Below are 16,893 nucleotides of genomic sequence, written 5' to 3'. Positions count from 1 at the left end.
TCTTCCTTCTCCTCCACCACCTCCTCCTCCTCCCACTCCTCCTCCTCCTCACCTCCACCTTCTCCTTCTCCTCCTCCACCTCCTCCTCCTCCTCCTCCTGGTTCTCCCCTAGGAGGTCTGTTTGTTGGGAGGCTGGAGGCAGCCATGGAGGTGCCCAGCGCTGGAGGCCCGAGGCCGCCTCACCTCATGGAGGGGGAGGACGAGGCCCTGCAGAAGTTCTTCGACGGTGAGTCCGTCCCTCGGGTTCTGAAGGGTTCCCCCCCGGCCATTAGCCAATCAGGCTAAAGGAGGGTTACAGTCATGTGACTCACAGGTTTTGAAAGCGCATTCCAAGCCACCATCTTGTTCGTTTTGGACTCAAAGCTATAACGGATTAGAAATAATTATTATTATTTAAAGCCTCAGAGGTAATGTACATGTTATGTGTGTGTGTCTGTTGTTGTATGTGGGTACTATGTATGGATGTATGTGTGTGTGTCTATGTGTGTGTATGAGTGTATGTATGTATGTGTGTATATACGTGTGTATGTGTGCATGTGTGTATGTGTGTGTGTCTGTCTTTCTGCCTGTTTGTCTGCCTCCCTGTCTGTTTTTCTGTCTTCCTGTCAGTCTACCTGCCTGTCTGGGTGCCCTTCTGCTGTCTGTCTGCCTGTCCGCCTCTCTGTCTGTCTGTCTGTCTGTCTGTCTGTCTGCCTGTCCGTCTGCTGCCGGTCTGCCTACCTGCCTGTCTGTCTCTTTCTCTGTCTGTCTGTCTCTTTGTCTGTCTGTCTGTCTGTCTGTCTGTCTGCCTGTCTGTCCTGTATGCCACTACATAACGGTGAACCAGGTACTTTAGACCCTCCAGAGCAGCAGAAGGCGCCGGCCTCTGAAACAGCGTCCTGCTGCATCCAGCTCCTGTGCGGCGCGTCCCCGCGTGACGTCATGTGGTCGACCTTGACCTGTCTCACACTCAGATAACCGATTCCTGGAGACAACACACCTGTTAGCAAACCAGGGCTTAGGTTGCGGGTTCAAAGTTGAGGTCACACACGTCTACACGCCTATGTCTTCCACATTCTTCAACAAAATCTATAGCTTAGTAATAAGTCACATTTGAGGCTATTCTTACGTTTGAAACATACAATTCATGGATACAAAGTAACACAATCATCAAGTATCAAGTATCGTGATAGTTGATACTTTAAAATCTGTTTGGCTGTACTGTTAAAAACTTTATGGTCCCCTTCGCCTTATGTTCGACTATAATGCAATTTTAACATATTATTTAATTAAAATGTCTTCCATTCATTCTTTTAATCTGGTTTTCATGTGTAATAATTGATTATTTTGAATCCAATTGTTAAATGTCTTTCATGCACTTTTTGAAATCCAGTTTTATTGCATTGTATGACATGTTTTATTTTAAGTGAGTCTGCCTTGTGTATGAAATGTTCTGTGTGGATACAATGTGGGTGGATGTCAGTAAAAAAAGAAAAAGTTGACTGGACTAGAAGGACTTCTGAAATAATGTCCATCAGCAGGTCAAGATGTGACTGAAGTTCTGGAGAGTTCTGTGGCAGTGGACACCAGCATTTTGGAACAGTACCTCTCCAACCACTTCGACCCACACAACTTGTACGTAATCGGACACACAAACATTAAAAAAGTATGCGTTCATGTGATTGGCAGACATCATGTGACTGACACCTCCCTTTTTTTCCCAGCATGCTCCCTGAGTCGCCCCCGGACTCTGTCTCTGAGGTCTGCTCGCCTCCCCGAGACTCAGGTAAGGTTAAGGCAGGCATGTGGCTCAGGAGGTAGAGCGGGTTGGCTTGTAACCGGAAGGTTGCTAGTTCGATCCCCGGCTCCTCCTAGCTATGGTGTAGAGGTGTCCCTGAGCAAGGCACCTCATCCTAACTGCTCCCGACGAGCTGGCTGTCGCCTTGCATGGATGAGACCGCCATTGGTGTGTGCATGTGTGCATGAATGGGTAAATGTTAGGTAATAAAGTAGAGAACTTTGAGTAGCCACTGGTTAGAAAAACACTGTTTAGTGCAGTCGAGCCGCTGAGCGACTTCTGGATATTCTATCGTCTATCAGGGACCACAAAGTAACACACTTCTCCGCCTGCAGACCTCCATTACCAGCGATCCTATTGGTCCACATCGGGGGAAAACCAGGAAAATAACTTCCAGCCAATAGCATCGCATCCTGCGCCCTCATCCTGCCGCTTTGAGGAGCCAAGCTCCGCCCCTTTAGACAACTGTGAACTCCTGACCCAGAGTCAGCTGCAGAGTCTGGGTCTGAGCAGGACCTGCTCCCGGGGGGACCCCAGGCTGCACCCAGGTCGGCCTCCCCAGTACCAGCAGGGGTCCAGCAGCCATGCCCCGGCTGACACGCCCCCACCACACCATTTGGCCACGCCCCCCTCTTCTCATCACCCGGCCACGCCCCTCCCACCACACCACCCGGCCACGCCCCTCCCACCACACCACCCGGCCACGCCCCTCCCACCACACCACCCGGCCACGCCCCTCCCACCACACCACCCGACCAGGCCCCTCCCACCACACCACCCGGCCACGCCCCTCCCACCACACCACCCGACCACGCCCCTCCCACCACACCACCCGGCCACGCCCCTCCCACCACACCACCCGGCCACGCCCCTCCCACCACACCACCTCTCATCACACCACCTCCCGGTGCGACCCCATGGTCCCCCAGCGCCTCTTCCACCCCAGGCACCATCCGGAGGGCCCCCCGCCCCCACCCAGAGCCCAGGATCAGGACCCCCTCACACCGGACACCCCCTGGAGTGAGTCCCCCTGTCGGATCAGATCCTGGATGTGGTCTTTAGACGTGAGATGGAGCAGTCTTCTTATTATATTCCTCTCTCTCTCTCTCTCTCTCTCTCTCTCTCTCTCTCTCTCTCTCTCTCTCTCTGACTCCCCCAGCCCCCCAGGCCAGCAGCAGGGCAGTAAGAGGAGGAGGGCGTGTTCTGGGGACATCGGCCCGGAGTCGTTCTACGGTGACAGTGATGGGGGCGGGGCCGTGTCTCTGGGGGCGGGTCATCTGCTCACCTGGGACCCCTACCAACCAGAGCAGTGGCATTGCCTGAGTGACGGCAGCTGTCAGGCTCTGTATGTCCCACAGCAAACACTGTCAAATCTCTGTCCCAATACTGTCCTTCATTTATCCATGCATTTATATCACGCTTTTCAAACTGGTGGCCAAAATACTATAAATGCATCGCCTAACCCATCCACCCATTCATACACACCTTCGTACACACAAAATACTATTGGACCTCTAATGAGGTAGGAGCGATCTCCGCGGTAACGTCCGTCTCTCTGTAGGCAGCCTCTATCGCCACGGTAACGTCCGTCTGTAGGCCTCCCCATCTCCACGGTAAAGTCTGTCTGGAGGCCTACTCTATCACCACCGTAGCATCCCTTTGTCTGTAGACCCCCTCTATCTCCACGGTAATGTCCCTCTGTCCGTAGGCCTCCTCTATCTCCACGGTAACGTCCCTCTGTCTGTAGGCCCCCTCTATCTCCACGGTAACGTCCGTCTGTCTGTAGGCCTCCTCTATCTCCATGGTAACGTCCCTCTGTCTGTAGGCCCTCTCTATCTCCACGGTAACGTCTGTCTGGAGGCCTACTCTATCTCCACGGTAATGTCCGTCTGTCCGTAGACCTCCTCTATCTCCACGGTAACGTCCGTCTCTCTGTAGGCCCCCTCTATCTCCACGGTAACGTCCGTCTCTCTGTAGGCCTCCTCTATCTCAACGGTAACGTCCGTCCGTCTGACGGCATTCTCTATCTCCACGGAAACGTCCGTCCGTCTGTAGGACGCCTCTAACTCCACAGTAACGTCCGTCTGTCTGTAGGCCTCCTCTATCTCTACGGTAACGTCTGTCTCTCTGCAGGCCTCTTCTATCTCCACGGTAACGTCCGTCTCTCTGGAGGCCTCCTCTATCTCCACGGTAACGTCCGTCTGTCCGCAGGCCCCCCCTGGCGTTCCACGTGGAGACGGACAAGGGCTTCTTCTACTCGTCGGCTGACGAGGCCTTCGTGTGCCAGAAGAAAAACCACTTCCAGGTCACGGTCCACGTAGGCATGGCCGGGGAGCCACGCTACGTTGCCATGGGCAACGGAGCGCAGCCAATCAGCCGCTTCCAGGTCAACGTGTTCGGGTTGAAGGTGAGGAAGGCCTACCGGTCTGCCTTGTTCACCTTATCGTGTGTGTGTGTCTGTGTGCGGTGTTTACGTGTGTTTAGGGATGTAATGGTTACCGGTGTAATGGTACACCCCGATAAAAATGTTGTCAATAGCAATAACCTTTTTCATTTCAAATTAAATTATTATCTCGCTGGATGACCGCGCCCACGGTGTGGAAACCGTGTGCTTAAATCCTTCCCAGCGCTTCATCCGAGCCTCCTGAAGTTGCCGCGCAGGCGCACTGTGTAGCCTACAACATAATGTTTTTAAGTTTCTTGAAGTTGGAATCATGGGGGAAGGAGGAGACGACAGCGCTCAAGTCATCCATCAGCCTTCTAATAGGGATGTGCATTTCTGGCAAAAATACTATTCAATATTCACTGAGAAGTATTCGAATAATATTCGAAAATCGGTCAATCAAGAACCCCCCACTCACGCACGCACGCACGCACGCACACACGCACCTCAGATACACGCAAACACAATGGCACAGGGAAAGGCTTTTATGATTTGTATGAAATCAATCTGTTTATTTCACCAGCTTAGGCCGATCACTATTTATTTATTTTACTGAACACAGCCTGCATGACGGTGAACTAGACACGTCAAAAAAATAACTTCACACGGTGTGTCTTTTTACACTTTATTTGTTACCAGCATTCGCAGTGTTGATCAGCAGAGGAATAGTCCGCCAAAGACGTTGACGTCGCTTAGCAACCGAGGACACTGGGGTTGATAAGTTACTGGACTACTTGCGGAGTGATACGATAGAATTTAAAAATCAACTTCAACAGGGGTCATAAGATGCTTAGCAACGTGAATTATCAAAAAAATATTGGCCACCGGAAGTTGTGAAGGCCCATGCAAGTGAACGGAGCGTTCAACAGCATTGAGAAGAGCCGTGTAATAGATAACGATAGTCACATTCATTTACGGAATTCTACGTGACTCTTCGACGATCGTTGCCCATCCCTACCTTCTAAGAGGACTAAGTCTGAAGTATGGGCATATTTTGGGTATTTAAAAATACCGAAAACTGGGATAATTTTGGTCACAATAACTGTGAGGTTAAATTTTCATACCGTTACATCCCTACGTGAGTTATGGTAACTATATTTGTGTGTTTGTGTGCATGTGTGTGTGTGCGTGTGTGTGTCTGTGTGTGTGTGTGTCTGTGTGTGTGTGTGTGTGTGTGTGAGTGCGTCGTGCGTGCATGCGTGTGTGCGTGTGTGTCAGCAGGAGGCTAGCAGCCAGCAGGTGACAATAGAGCAGTCGCAGGCCGACCGCAGCAAGAGGCCGTTCAACCCCATCATGTAGGTCACCATGCTACCATCCTACATCACACACATATGTATATATATGTACACAGTATACAGTATATATATGTTAGACGGATGCACGGCCTTACGGCTGATTGTGACTCCAGGATCGGTCTCCCTGGCAACAAAATCACCAAGGTAACCCTGGGACGACTGCACTTCAGCGAGACGACCGGCAACAACATGAGGAAGAAGGGACGACCCAACCCCGATCAGAGGTGAGAGAAAGACACAGAGACAGAGTGAAAGAGAGAGAGAAAGAGAGACGGAGAGAGAGAGAGAGAAAGAGAGAGAGACAGAGACATTCAAAAACATCTGTGTACCTGTGTGTGTTCCTTCATGTTTGTACCTGTTTGTGTGTGCCTGTGTGTGTGTTCCTGTGTGTGTATCTGTGTGTGTGTTCCTATGTGTGTACCTGTGTGTGTATCTGTGCGTGTTCCTATGTGTGTACCTGTGTGTGTTCCTATGTGTATACCTGTGTGTGTACCTGTGTGTGTACCTGTGCAGGTACTTCCAGATGGTGGTGGGCCTCTACGCGACCGTGGAGAACCACAGCGTCCTGCTGGTGGCGCTGCGCTCCGAGAGGGTCATCGTCCGGGTGAGTCACCCCAGGGTGCCCTGAGTCAGGAGACGCCTTCTGATTGGCCCACCCCAGGGTGCAATGAGTCAGGAGACGCCTTCTGATTGGCCCACCCCTGGGTGCCCTGAGCCAGGAGACGCCCCCCAGGGTGCCGAGTCAGGAGATGCCTTCTTATTGGCTCGTCAGGAGACGCCTTGTGATTAGCTCAGAATCCCAGTTCATGTTGACCCTAAATCAATACAGATAGCCTGCTTTGAAAAGACTTTGGTTTGCACAGGCATACCAACAAATCATTACGGATTAGAGGAAGTAATTAGCTATTGACGCAAAAATTTGAACCTCTTTTTGATAAACAGAAAACAATTGATCAAATATATAAATTCTGAGCTCTGCAGTGGGAGCCTAGAAGACGCTGAAGTTACTCAAACATACACAACTTCTAAAATAAGAAGTTGCAGTTTTAACGAGTTCCTCAAACTAACACAGCTTCTTAAATCTCTCCGTGTCCACTGGGCTTTTAAACACACTCTTAAACGGGTTTAATCCGTGCAGGCGTCGAACCCGGGGCAGTTTGAGATGGACAGCGACGCCCTGTGGCAGCGGGGGGCGCAGCAGGAGGCGGTGGTGTGTCAGGGCCGCGTGGGCATCAACACCGACGCCCCCGACGAGGCGCTGGTCGTCTGCGGCAACGCCAAGGTCATGGGCGTGGTCATGCACCCGTCCGACAGCCGCGCCAAGGAGAACATCCAGGAGGTGAACCGACCGCCGGTCCGAGACGACTTGTTAGAGTGGCTTCCATATTGGTAGTGCTGGAGCCTTCCAGAGCCTTTGGGGAAACCATGACAACTGAGTCGAGATGCATTCTAACTGCTACCTGGGCGGGGAAATGGAAGAGTCATGGCAGTCATGGTTGCGTTGTTTTGGTTTCAAAAGGTTCTAGAAGGTTTCCCCAGCCAACAAACCAGACAGAGACAGAGACCGACAAAAACAGACGGTGACGTTTTGCTGCATCTGTCTGTAGGTGAGCTCAGAGGACCAGCTCCGGAGAATCGCCCAGATGAGGATAGTGGAGTACGACTACAGACCGGAGTTCGCCTCCAGGATGGGCATCGACCACCTCCACCAAACAGGTACACACTCAAACAGTTTGTCACTCCGACAGGTACTCACTCCAACAAACAGAAACACTTCACTGTGCAACGCCTTTCCCAAGAAGGAGGCTTTGAATGGGCTTTTGGAACTTCAGATCTCCTGATTGATCCCTACTATTGGCGGTGAAACAGGATGTGTGTCCATGTGATATGTGGACGTGTCTCCATGTGATGTGTCTCCATGTGCGGACGTGTCTCTATGTGACGTGGTTCTGGTGTTTCAGGGATCATAGCCCAGGAGGTGAAGGAGCTGCTCCCAGCGGCCGTGACACAAGTGGGCGACATCATCTGCTCTGATGGAGAGACCATCCCCAGTTTCCTGATGGTGGACAAGGTAGGTCAGAGGATCTGAACTGTCACCCTCCCGAAACCAAAGAGTCTTGACTTCCTAACCTTTCTGTCAAGGGGAAGTAGAGCGAGTGGACCCAAATGCTCGACACAGATTGATGCTGACACACAGAGTAAATGATAAGGGTTTTCCCTGAGGGCAACAAATATGTAAAGGCATTGAATGGGTCCAGGGGCTTGATGGCAGGAGGGTAGTCAGACAGGCGAGGGTTCGGGGGTTTCATCTAAATGGCAGACATTCTCTGCCATTTAACTGAAGTGAAACAAGCACCACCGAGGCACCTTCATCATTCTTCCCCCCCCACCCCCCCCCCCACCACCCCAGGAGCAGATCTTCATGGAGAACGTGGGCGCGGTGCAGCAGCTATGTAAGCTGACCGATAACCTGGACAGCCGGATCCAGGAGCTGGAGGGCTGGAGCAGCAGGCTGGCCAAACTCAAGAGTCTGAGCGGTAGCCTGCGGTCTAAGGGGTGAGAGGGCAGGAGGGCAGGAGGGCACCAGGAAGGGCTGAGTCACAGCCGGACTCAAGAGTCTGAGGGTCACAGCCAAGGTCAGGGTCGGCTCAGCTCAGGAGGTAGAGTGTCTTGACATGTAACCGGAAGGTTGTTAGTCCGATCCCCGGCTCCTCCTTGCGAGAATACCAGGTTGTCCTCGTCGGTGTGTGAATGTGTGTATGAACCGTTGTACGCCGTTGATGTGTGTTTGTAACCAAGATGGAGCCAAGATGGCCGCCATAAGGCCTGTGGAGCAGGACTTAAGGGGGGAAGCAGAAGATTTGTTGTGTGACCTTTTATAATGTTAAATTTCATTGTTGTACACAGAAAAGCCACAACACACCCTAGTGTGTCCCCCAGCCCCCCCAAAAACAAGTCCATCCCCGTCATGCCTGGGAAGGTAAAGTGTACGCACACACACAAATTCAAACACATTAACACACACACGCATGCAAACACATAAACACACGCAAACACACACACGCACAAACTTTTAAACTTCTTCAACTCATCTGCATATTAACACTCTTGTGTCCGTCTGTCTGTCTGTTTGTCTCTCTGTATGTTTGTTTGTGTGTGTCTCTCTGTCTGTAAGTCTGTGTGTGTACGTGTGTGTGTGTGTGTGTTTCCTTCCGTCCGTGTGTGTATGTCTGTATGTCTGTGTGTGAGTATGTCCATCCGTTTCTGTGCGTGTCCATGTATGTGTGTGTGTGTGTGCATGTGTGTGTATTTGTGTCCATCCGTGTTTGTCTGCAGGATAGCAGGCTGTGTTCGCTTCCCAAGGTGTTCCAGGCCAGCGTCTACACTCTGTTGACCACCATGGCCGTCTGGTGCGGATACAGGAAACAACATCACTTCCTGGTCACTATTCTGCATTTGTGAATGTATAAATATAAAGTGTATATACTGCTCATGTGGGTGCATGGTTGTGTGTGTGTGTTTGTCTGTGTGTCTGTGTGTGCGGGTGCATGTCTACAGTGTGATCTCTATAACAGCTCTGTACCTGTTGACGCTAGGCGAGAATCAATCTGGCTTCCCAGATGACAGGTAACGATCACACACACACACACACAAACACACAGCTACACACACTAAAAAAAAAATAACATTCAAGAAAGATTAGGAGGATAACAGACTGCACTACTAATGCTGTGTCTTTACTCCTGTTGTTTGTGTGTATGGGTATGTGTGTTTTCGTCTTTGTGTGTGTGTGTGATGACCTCCCTGGAAAGTGGCAATGCGTTTCCCGTTGGGACCACCGCTGCTTCAACCCCAGGTCTGCTGCCCTCCCTCTCCTCCATCTCCCCCACAACCTAACCCCCCCCCATGGGGAGGGGTTAGTATTAGAGGACTCCCTCCATTGGCTTAAACACAGGCTCCTGCAGGCATACTAACCTCTGATTGGCTGACGGGGTTACCCGGTCATCTGTCCTCTGTTTAGTGAACTGAGTTAAGTTCACCTTTATGAAGTGGAAGACAGGTGTGTCGTCAACCTCAACAGCAGGTGTCAGGATAGCCCCATCAGCCGTTCAGAGGTCCACATGCCTGAAGTAGCACGTGTTCGCCTCTAGAGGGCGTCCCGGCCAATCAGAGGCATTTTCACATCCTGTTTTCTTACTGTTTTTTATATACAATGAGGCCTAATGATTGCCCGTCATTCTGCCAAAATATTTTTTTTTCTGGGCAATAGTATTTATAATGCACTTGTTTTTTTAAAGTTAGATCACATTTTGTGACTGCTGTTTCGAAAAGTTGTGCATACTTAAAGTTGACCTACTTTCTCTGAATTCTACTCGTATTTGTGAGACCAGACCAAATACAAACACAGGACTCGATTCACGGGTCTTGGTATGCAGGCAGAAGACTGCCGATAACACGCAGGGACACAGATCAATTAAATTCCTGCTGGGTTAGGCCTGTGTGCCCTTCAATAGTTATCTTCACACTCATTAAAACAACCACCACCTTCCAGCGACCAACCCCCCCTTAACCCTCTGGCCCCCGGACGTGAGCTTCTGCGATCTGCTGTACTGCGACGAGGTGTTCTGCTGCCCCCTAGAGCCCATCGACGGCAGCGACATGAACGACACGTCAATCACCAGCACTGAATCTCCGCACAAGGACCCCTGTATGGGAGGTGAGAGACAAAAGAACAGAAGTAGTATCTATCGTCATCTGTTGTGGCTCTCCTGCGAGCTCAGCCTCTCCCCAGAGCTGCTTCCTCAAGTCTTCCCTGGCTCTCAGTCAGAGCTACGTAGTTACCCTGTGTTTCCTTATGTCGAGACATGCGTCTCCCTGTTTCCACCGAGACAAGAACGTTCAATCCTGGCCGTATAGCTGGAGACTCAGTTTAGTGAGTCTCTTTAGTGAGTCAACCACGATGGTGGAATAGAGCATCTGCACTGGGGTTTACGGGAGAGTCCTGCCTTGGTAACTCAATGTATGTCTCTACACATGTCTCTTTTGTTTTCTTTTATACGTATAGCATGTAGGCAAGATAATGATTATAGATTTCCTTTAGAAATTCTCCAATAATTTCACAAGTCATGACGAACGCAAGTACATAATGACATTGTTATTACCATAATCTGAACGCATGACACTATTCAGACAAAAGTGTGAATGCCTGAGAACAGAGTATTGGGATTAAATTGTGAGTTCTGGTTTAACCCTTTGCTAACTGTGTGCCCTGTGTTTAACCAGAGGATGGACAGAAGCTGTATGACCAGCTGAAGTTCGCCAGAGACTGTGAGTTTTACTTATCGTTTGGTGGAGGAAAAGAGTTTGAGTTGAATTCAGAGAACAGGATATGAAACTAAATATATATTTGCTTGAACCACCCAGCAGGGAATATGTTTTAGTATGATTGGAAATGTCAATCCACAAGGTAAACATTTGATTTGCAAAATAAACTTCAAATGATTCGTGAATGTTTGTTTAATCTGTAAAAGGAGTCTTTAATTTTCTGGTTGAAGCGTAGAATTCAGGAAAAGATTTGGTTTATACATCAACATACATTCGCTACAATATACCTTCATATACACCAGACCTGTTTCGAACTATACTGGATAATATAAATATAAAATCACATCAATTTGGTGACAAACAACACATCACAGATTGATTCAAATCATGTTCTTTTTTATATCCTGAACTTCATTAAGTTAAATTCTTTGAGTCCGGCCTACATTTGAGAGATACTGGTAGTTTTAAGTAAGGTCCCGTGAACGCAATGAACACAAGGATCCCCCCCCCCCCACCCTGTTGTTTAGGGACCAACACCTCCATTCACAGCTTCATCATCAAGGAGAACCAGCAGGTGATTGACAGCCGGTACCTGGACAGGACCAGCTGTGGGTGAGTAGGCCTGCAGGCTACCACACAGCTAGCTAAAAGCTAACGTCGCATAACGCCTTCACAGCTAACGTTGTTTAGCGCTCACAGTTAACCAATGTCGTTTAGTGCTCACAGCTAACTAAAGTCGTTTAACGCTCACAGCTAACTAAAGTCGTCAGCGCTCACAGCTAACTAACGTTGTTTAGCGCTCACAGCTAACTGACGTCGTTTAGCGCTCACAGCTAACTAACGTTGTTTAGCGCTCACAGCTAACTGACGTCGTTTAGCGCTCACAGCTAACTAACGTCATCAGCGCTCACAGCTAACTAACATAGTCAGCGCTCACAGCTAACTAACATTGTTTAGCGCTCACTGCTAACTAACGTTGTTTAGTGCTCACAGCTAACTAACGTTGTCAGCGCTCACAGCTAACTAACTTTGTTTAGCGCTCACAGCTAACTAACGTCGTTTAGCGGTCACAGCTAACTAACGTCATCAGCGCTCACAGCTAACTAACGTCATCAGCGCTCACAGCTAACTAATGTTGTTAGCTCTGTCGAGTGTTCACGGGTTTAATCATGAGGGCTGTGGGAGAACCTTCAGTCTCACTAGGTGGGAAGACTTCTCCTGACCGTCGTCTAGGAGAGGTGTTCCCTATACTGGTTTCTCTTTGGCCCCAGGGCTAACCTCTGTACGTGTTAAGAGATCCTCGGCTAAGCTCTGTGGAGGAAGACCCTGGTCTATGTGTCCAACACAGGTCTCTCAGTTAAGCGCCTCTGAGGTTAAACTAACTTTAGGCTATTCGCCTTTCGATCGAACTCTGGGGTGTCTCTTACCATCTCAGTCCCTGTGGGACACGAAGCGGGGAACAAGGCTGAACCTATTTGTATTGCCTCACTCTCCGGACTAGTCACCATCAACCCTTTTGTATCATGCGCCACTTACCGTGTGTGGGAAGGCTGGGAGAGCTGTGGGTGGTCGGTCTTCCCTCTGTGCTGGAAAACCGGATCAACCAACGAGACACTGATATAATCTCCCACTACATCACGTAGTAAGGTAGTTTAATTTAGATGGACAACCGTTTAAAAAATGCTAGAAAGTGTGGTCGTTGGAAGAGTCTCCTCTACTAACGAGGTATAATATCCCCTATATGTCGAGGTTGAAGTACTAAAGTAATTTCCCTTATTTCAGGGTGATACCGAGTAAGGCTTTTTCCTCGTGTGAGTTATAAGGACTACTTCCTCATGTGAGGTCCTCGTATGAGGTCTTCTTCCTCGTGTAAGGTCCTCGTAAGAGGTCTTTTTCCTTGTAAGAGGTCTAAGTACTCTTCTTCTGGGTCTGATAGAGTCAACGAGTGAGCCTGTCAGACGGTGAGGGCAGTGTTGCGATAAGCTAGATCTGAGAAAAGGAAGGTAAAGAGTGTCCTGGGTACGCTCTATATATAGTAGTCACCAGCTGGCGTGTGTGTGCGAAGGCAGCCGTATGCGTCGTTGCGGTGAAGCTATATCCTGTTATTTAGGGCTGTTCAACAGTTCAGTAGAATTCATATATGGTAATGCTGCATAAAGCAGAAGTCCTGCCCTTAATTGGGCGTAGGGAAGCTCGGGGCTAGGTGCGTCATGGTGTGGCCCCGGGCTCACAACAGCGCTCACAGCTAACTAACTCAGTTTGACGCAATACCGGCCAACTACTGTTGTTTTAATGCTCACTCTGCCTCTCTAACGTATAAATAATAATTATTAATGAAGATACAAAACCCATATTTTGCGGAGTGTGTGGGGGCGGCCCTCATCGCCCCGCCACCCAGTTCAGAATCTGTGTGTTCTGCTCCCCAGACCGGGACGGGTCAGCTTCAAGGTCCCCATCAGCCAGTACGTCCCGCTGAACATGAGGATCAGCCTCCTCATGAAGTGAGTCCCGCCCGCCTGACTGTCTGACCGCCTGACTGTCTGAACACTTGACTCTCTGACTGTCTGCTCGGCTGTCCAGCCTGGTGGAGATGCATTTCCCTGTCCCCTGATTCCAGGGTTCTCTCTTTCTTCCCTGGGGTTCCTGAACCAATTCAGTCACTGAATATGGAATAGTATTCAGTGACTATTAGTATAGAACCGTCCTAAAGAAAACAAAAAAAAAACACTCTGCTCTCATGGTGGAGAAACACTTTATCAACTGTGTGATTGTGGAATACATTCATAAAGCAGGTGGTGTTTGTCTCTGTGGTATTAACTAGTTAACCTTAACAATTAAGTCAGAATAAGTGAATTTAGAAAGAGAAAGAGGTAATCTGGATACAGAGAGATTACAGCTTCAGCAGTCCCCGGTCACCCAGCTCCATACTGAACATGCAGAGAATGAAGGGGCTCCTTTCAGAGGGCTGTCAGGAGATTGTTGTGGTGGGAATTTCTGACCACGCACATCGTTTCTGTGTAAAGTGTTTAGAATAGACTCATCCGAACATAAAACAATTAGGCTAATTTAATTAAGTCAGGTACAATAAAATACAACAATCACACAACACACATAAAACAAACATACAATAATCTGAGGCCTAACATACAATCATCCGAGGCCTCAGATGGGAGTTCGCCCTGCGTCTCTCTATGAGCTCGGCAAGGAGAAGTCCAAAGCATTGAGAAAAGCAAGGACTTTTAAAAACTAGTGTTGGTTAACAATATGGTAAGGTATCAATGAACCTCCTCAGGATGTAATAAAGGGGGACGTAGCCGTGCCTTATCAGTTGAAGCCCTGGCTTCTTGACCTTCCCGATGGGGTCAAGAAAACAGGCCTCATACCATACAAACGGCCGTCAGAGAAACAGAAAGTGAAAGTTGAAATTATCCATTACAGTGTGATGAGTGACACACAGATTTCCCTCGGAGTGAGGTCCTTCGCTGTCTCTGCTCCATTCCACACTGGTGCCAGTCATGTAGATGATGCTGCTGCCCCCTCTAAACCCTGTCCCTCTCTCTCCCACCAGCTCCACAGAGCTGCTGGTGGTGCACCTATGTGGGGTGGAGGAGTCGGTGTCCTGCTCGGTTCTGCTGGACATGGACATGGTGACAGGCACCCGATACCCCTCCAACACCCAGGTAATACCCGGCATTCCGTTCCCTGCCCCGCCCTGCCTCTGGTGCGTGGTGGGTTTGTACTTAAGGTCTTCAGAGTGGGAGCACTCCATCCAGGGAGTCTCACTTGCCGACTCGATTGGTTTAGTCTGGGCTGAACACACCCACAGTATGACAGCTTTGTGCCTCTTCCTCTCCATCCACTTCCTGTGTGTGTGTGTGTGTGTGTGTGTGTGTGTGTGTGTGTCTGCAGGGAGTCCATGAGTGGCCTCTCCACGTGGCTCGTCTACAGCACAGCTCCTATCACTTCAGGTCCACTGTGGCAGTAAGACCCAAACATACAGTAGCACTACTACTAGTAGTAACACACAAGACTATTACTAACACACAACTGACTACTAACGCACAACAGACTATTACAAACAATTTAAATATACTTAGATGCAACCACTACTACTAGTACACAAATAAAATAAACTAACACCTAACCAAATAGTACTAATAGACACTAATATATATCCCTAACACCAAATGAGACCCCACAACATCGTAACATTAAGGCCCTGCTGTTGCAGAACCAAACACGAATGAACACATGAATGTTCTATATTCCTTGTGGACTAGTGATATTCACTCAAACTCCTCCTCCTCTAAAGGGCCAAGCGGACTGCAATACTGACCGCCACTCAGCCGGGGCCCTCTTCACAGACTACCACTTCCACTTCTACAGACACTGCACCTACTGACACACACACAGCTTTCAGTTCCAGACACTGCACCTACTGACACACACAAACACACACCTCTTTCACTTCTACAGACAATGTACAGACAGACTGACACACACACACCCCACTCACTTCTACAGACACTGTACAGACACACATCCATGGCAATAACTGTATGCTTAGATTGTATTGCTCATGTCTGTAGGAATACGAATTTGTTTAAAACTACAGCCTTTTGAAGATGATTGTGAATTTGGCTCCCTTTTGAAATCACTGACATCAGATCATGGTAACTAGATGAATTGACTTTGATTAAAAATATCTGATTTGTATCTGGTCCTGTGTATTATGTCTCCAAATTCTGCCAAAAATAATTATTTTTGAATATTAGTATTTCCATACGGTTTCGATGTTTAACATGCGTGCGCACAGACACACACGCACACTTCTTTACTCAGGAATGTGCTGAAGTGGTCAGGGAGAGGGCAAAAAAGACAGGGCCAAGCAAAACAGGAAACAGGCTAAATGTGACGGAGGTCGCATCTTGAACCGTGCAGAATGGGTTGAATTTTACAAGATGAAAACAAGAGACAAGAGACACTAACCCAGGAGCAAGCTGGGTCATGACACAGCTTGCCCACTGCATCTGTCCGTCAACGGACAACGGAAGGCGACTCTGATGGATGGGGGAGTGGTGTTTGCCGACGGAGCCAGACGCAGACAAGATCTGATTGGCTGACGGATCCGTCGCAGCCTGAAAAGTTAAAATTTTCTCAACTTCTGAACGCAAGTGATGGAGCCGACCGAGTGGTGTTTGCCGACGGAGCCAGACGCAGACACGATCTGATTGGCTGACGGATCCGTCGCAGCCTGAAAAGTTAAAATTTTCTCAACTTCTGAACGCAAGTGACGGAGCCGACGGACCCACAATGCATTTCGGGATCGCCCCGTGCAAAGTCAATGAGATCTGTCAACGGACGGATGCAGTGGGCAAGGGGTGTGAGGGTGGGGTTGGATGTGAGCCCCGATGAAAGAGATAAATAGATGAGTGAATTGTTGTCCAGTTTTTACAGTGCACAAAGAACAAACAAGCGAATGGTCTGTACCTCTTTGCAAACTAGTTTGATTAGCTTATAGCATGGGTCTCCAACCTTTTTTAACCTGAGAGTGTGGTAGAAAATAACCGAATTCTATCACTTCAACTAACTAAGAGAGCATGAGGAATCGAGGAGTCTGGAGCAAGTATGACATAAGACTTTATTGTTGAACAAGCAACAACAAAGTCGAGTAGTTTGCAAAGCACTCCCGATCATAAGATCCTGGCCTTTTTATCCTCACAAATCAAGCTGTTCTCCATTTGATATGCCCACCCACTGCCGGTCAGTCATACATTCCTTTAAGCATGTGGTCAACATCTGCAGCTAATCTAAACAATAGGTGGAGGTCAGTAAGCCTTGACCCCAGACTCTCTGACGCCGTGCCGAGTTCCATAGTACGCCCTGACCCCAGACTCTTTGGCGCCGTGAGAAGCCTTTCCTATGAATCCAGAGGTGTTTTAGCTGCTTTCCACTATTAATGTATCTATATGATATATAGCCCTAATAATACTCAAAGTTAACATAAAAAGTAATGGTTAATTTCTCCCGACTTAAAAAAGGTGAGAAAGAGT

General features: G+C 48.9%; 1 protein-coding gene across 1 annotated transcript; it reads left to right on the top strand.

Moving 5' to 3' along the window:
• Positions 1–144: 144 nt before the first annotated feature.
• Positions 145–15,423, top strand: myrfl (myelin regulatory factor like; the record flags this gene model as incomplete). Its single annotated transcript, XM_079734539.1, has 24 exons — positions 145–226; positions 1,521–1,614; positions 1,704–1,765; positions 2,113–2,797; positions 2,937–3,122; positions 3,989–4,184; positions 5,439–5,515; positions 5,629–5,739; positions 6,029–6,119; positions 6,654–6,854; positions 7,123–7,231; positions 7,477–7,586; positions 7,926–8,071; positions 8,423–8,495; positions 8,852–8,925; positions 9,074–9,142; positions 9,328–9,371; positions 10,068–10,232; positions 10,799–10,843; positions 11,368–11,452; positions 13,267–13,341; positions 14,409–14,520; positions 14,750–14,821; positions 15,153–15,423. 24 exons carry the CDS (start codon positions 145–147, stop codon positions 15,240–15,242), a joined length of 3,054 nt encoding a protein of 1,017 aa, XP_079590665.1. The 3' UTR covers positions 15,243–15,423.
• Positions 15,424–16,893: the final 1,470 nt, after the last annotated feature.

Source organism: Pollachius pollachius (assembly GCF_949987615.1).
Source record: "Pollachius pollachius genome assembly, chromosome: 4".
Lineage (NCBI taxonomy): Eukaryota > Metazoa > Chordata > Actinopteri > Gadiformes > Gadidae > Pollachius > Pollachius pollachius.
Note: the sequence above shows the minus strand (reverse complement) of the source record. Positions and strands in the feature narration are given on the sequence as shown.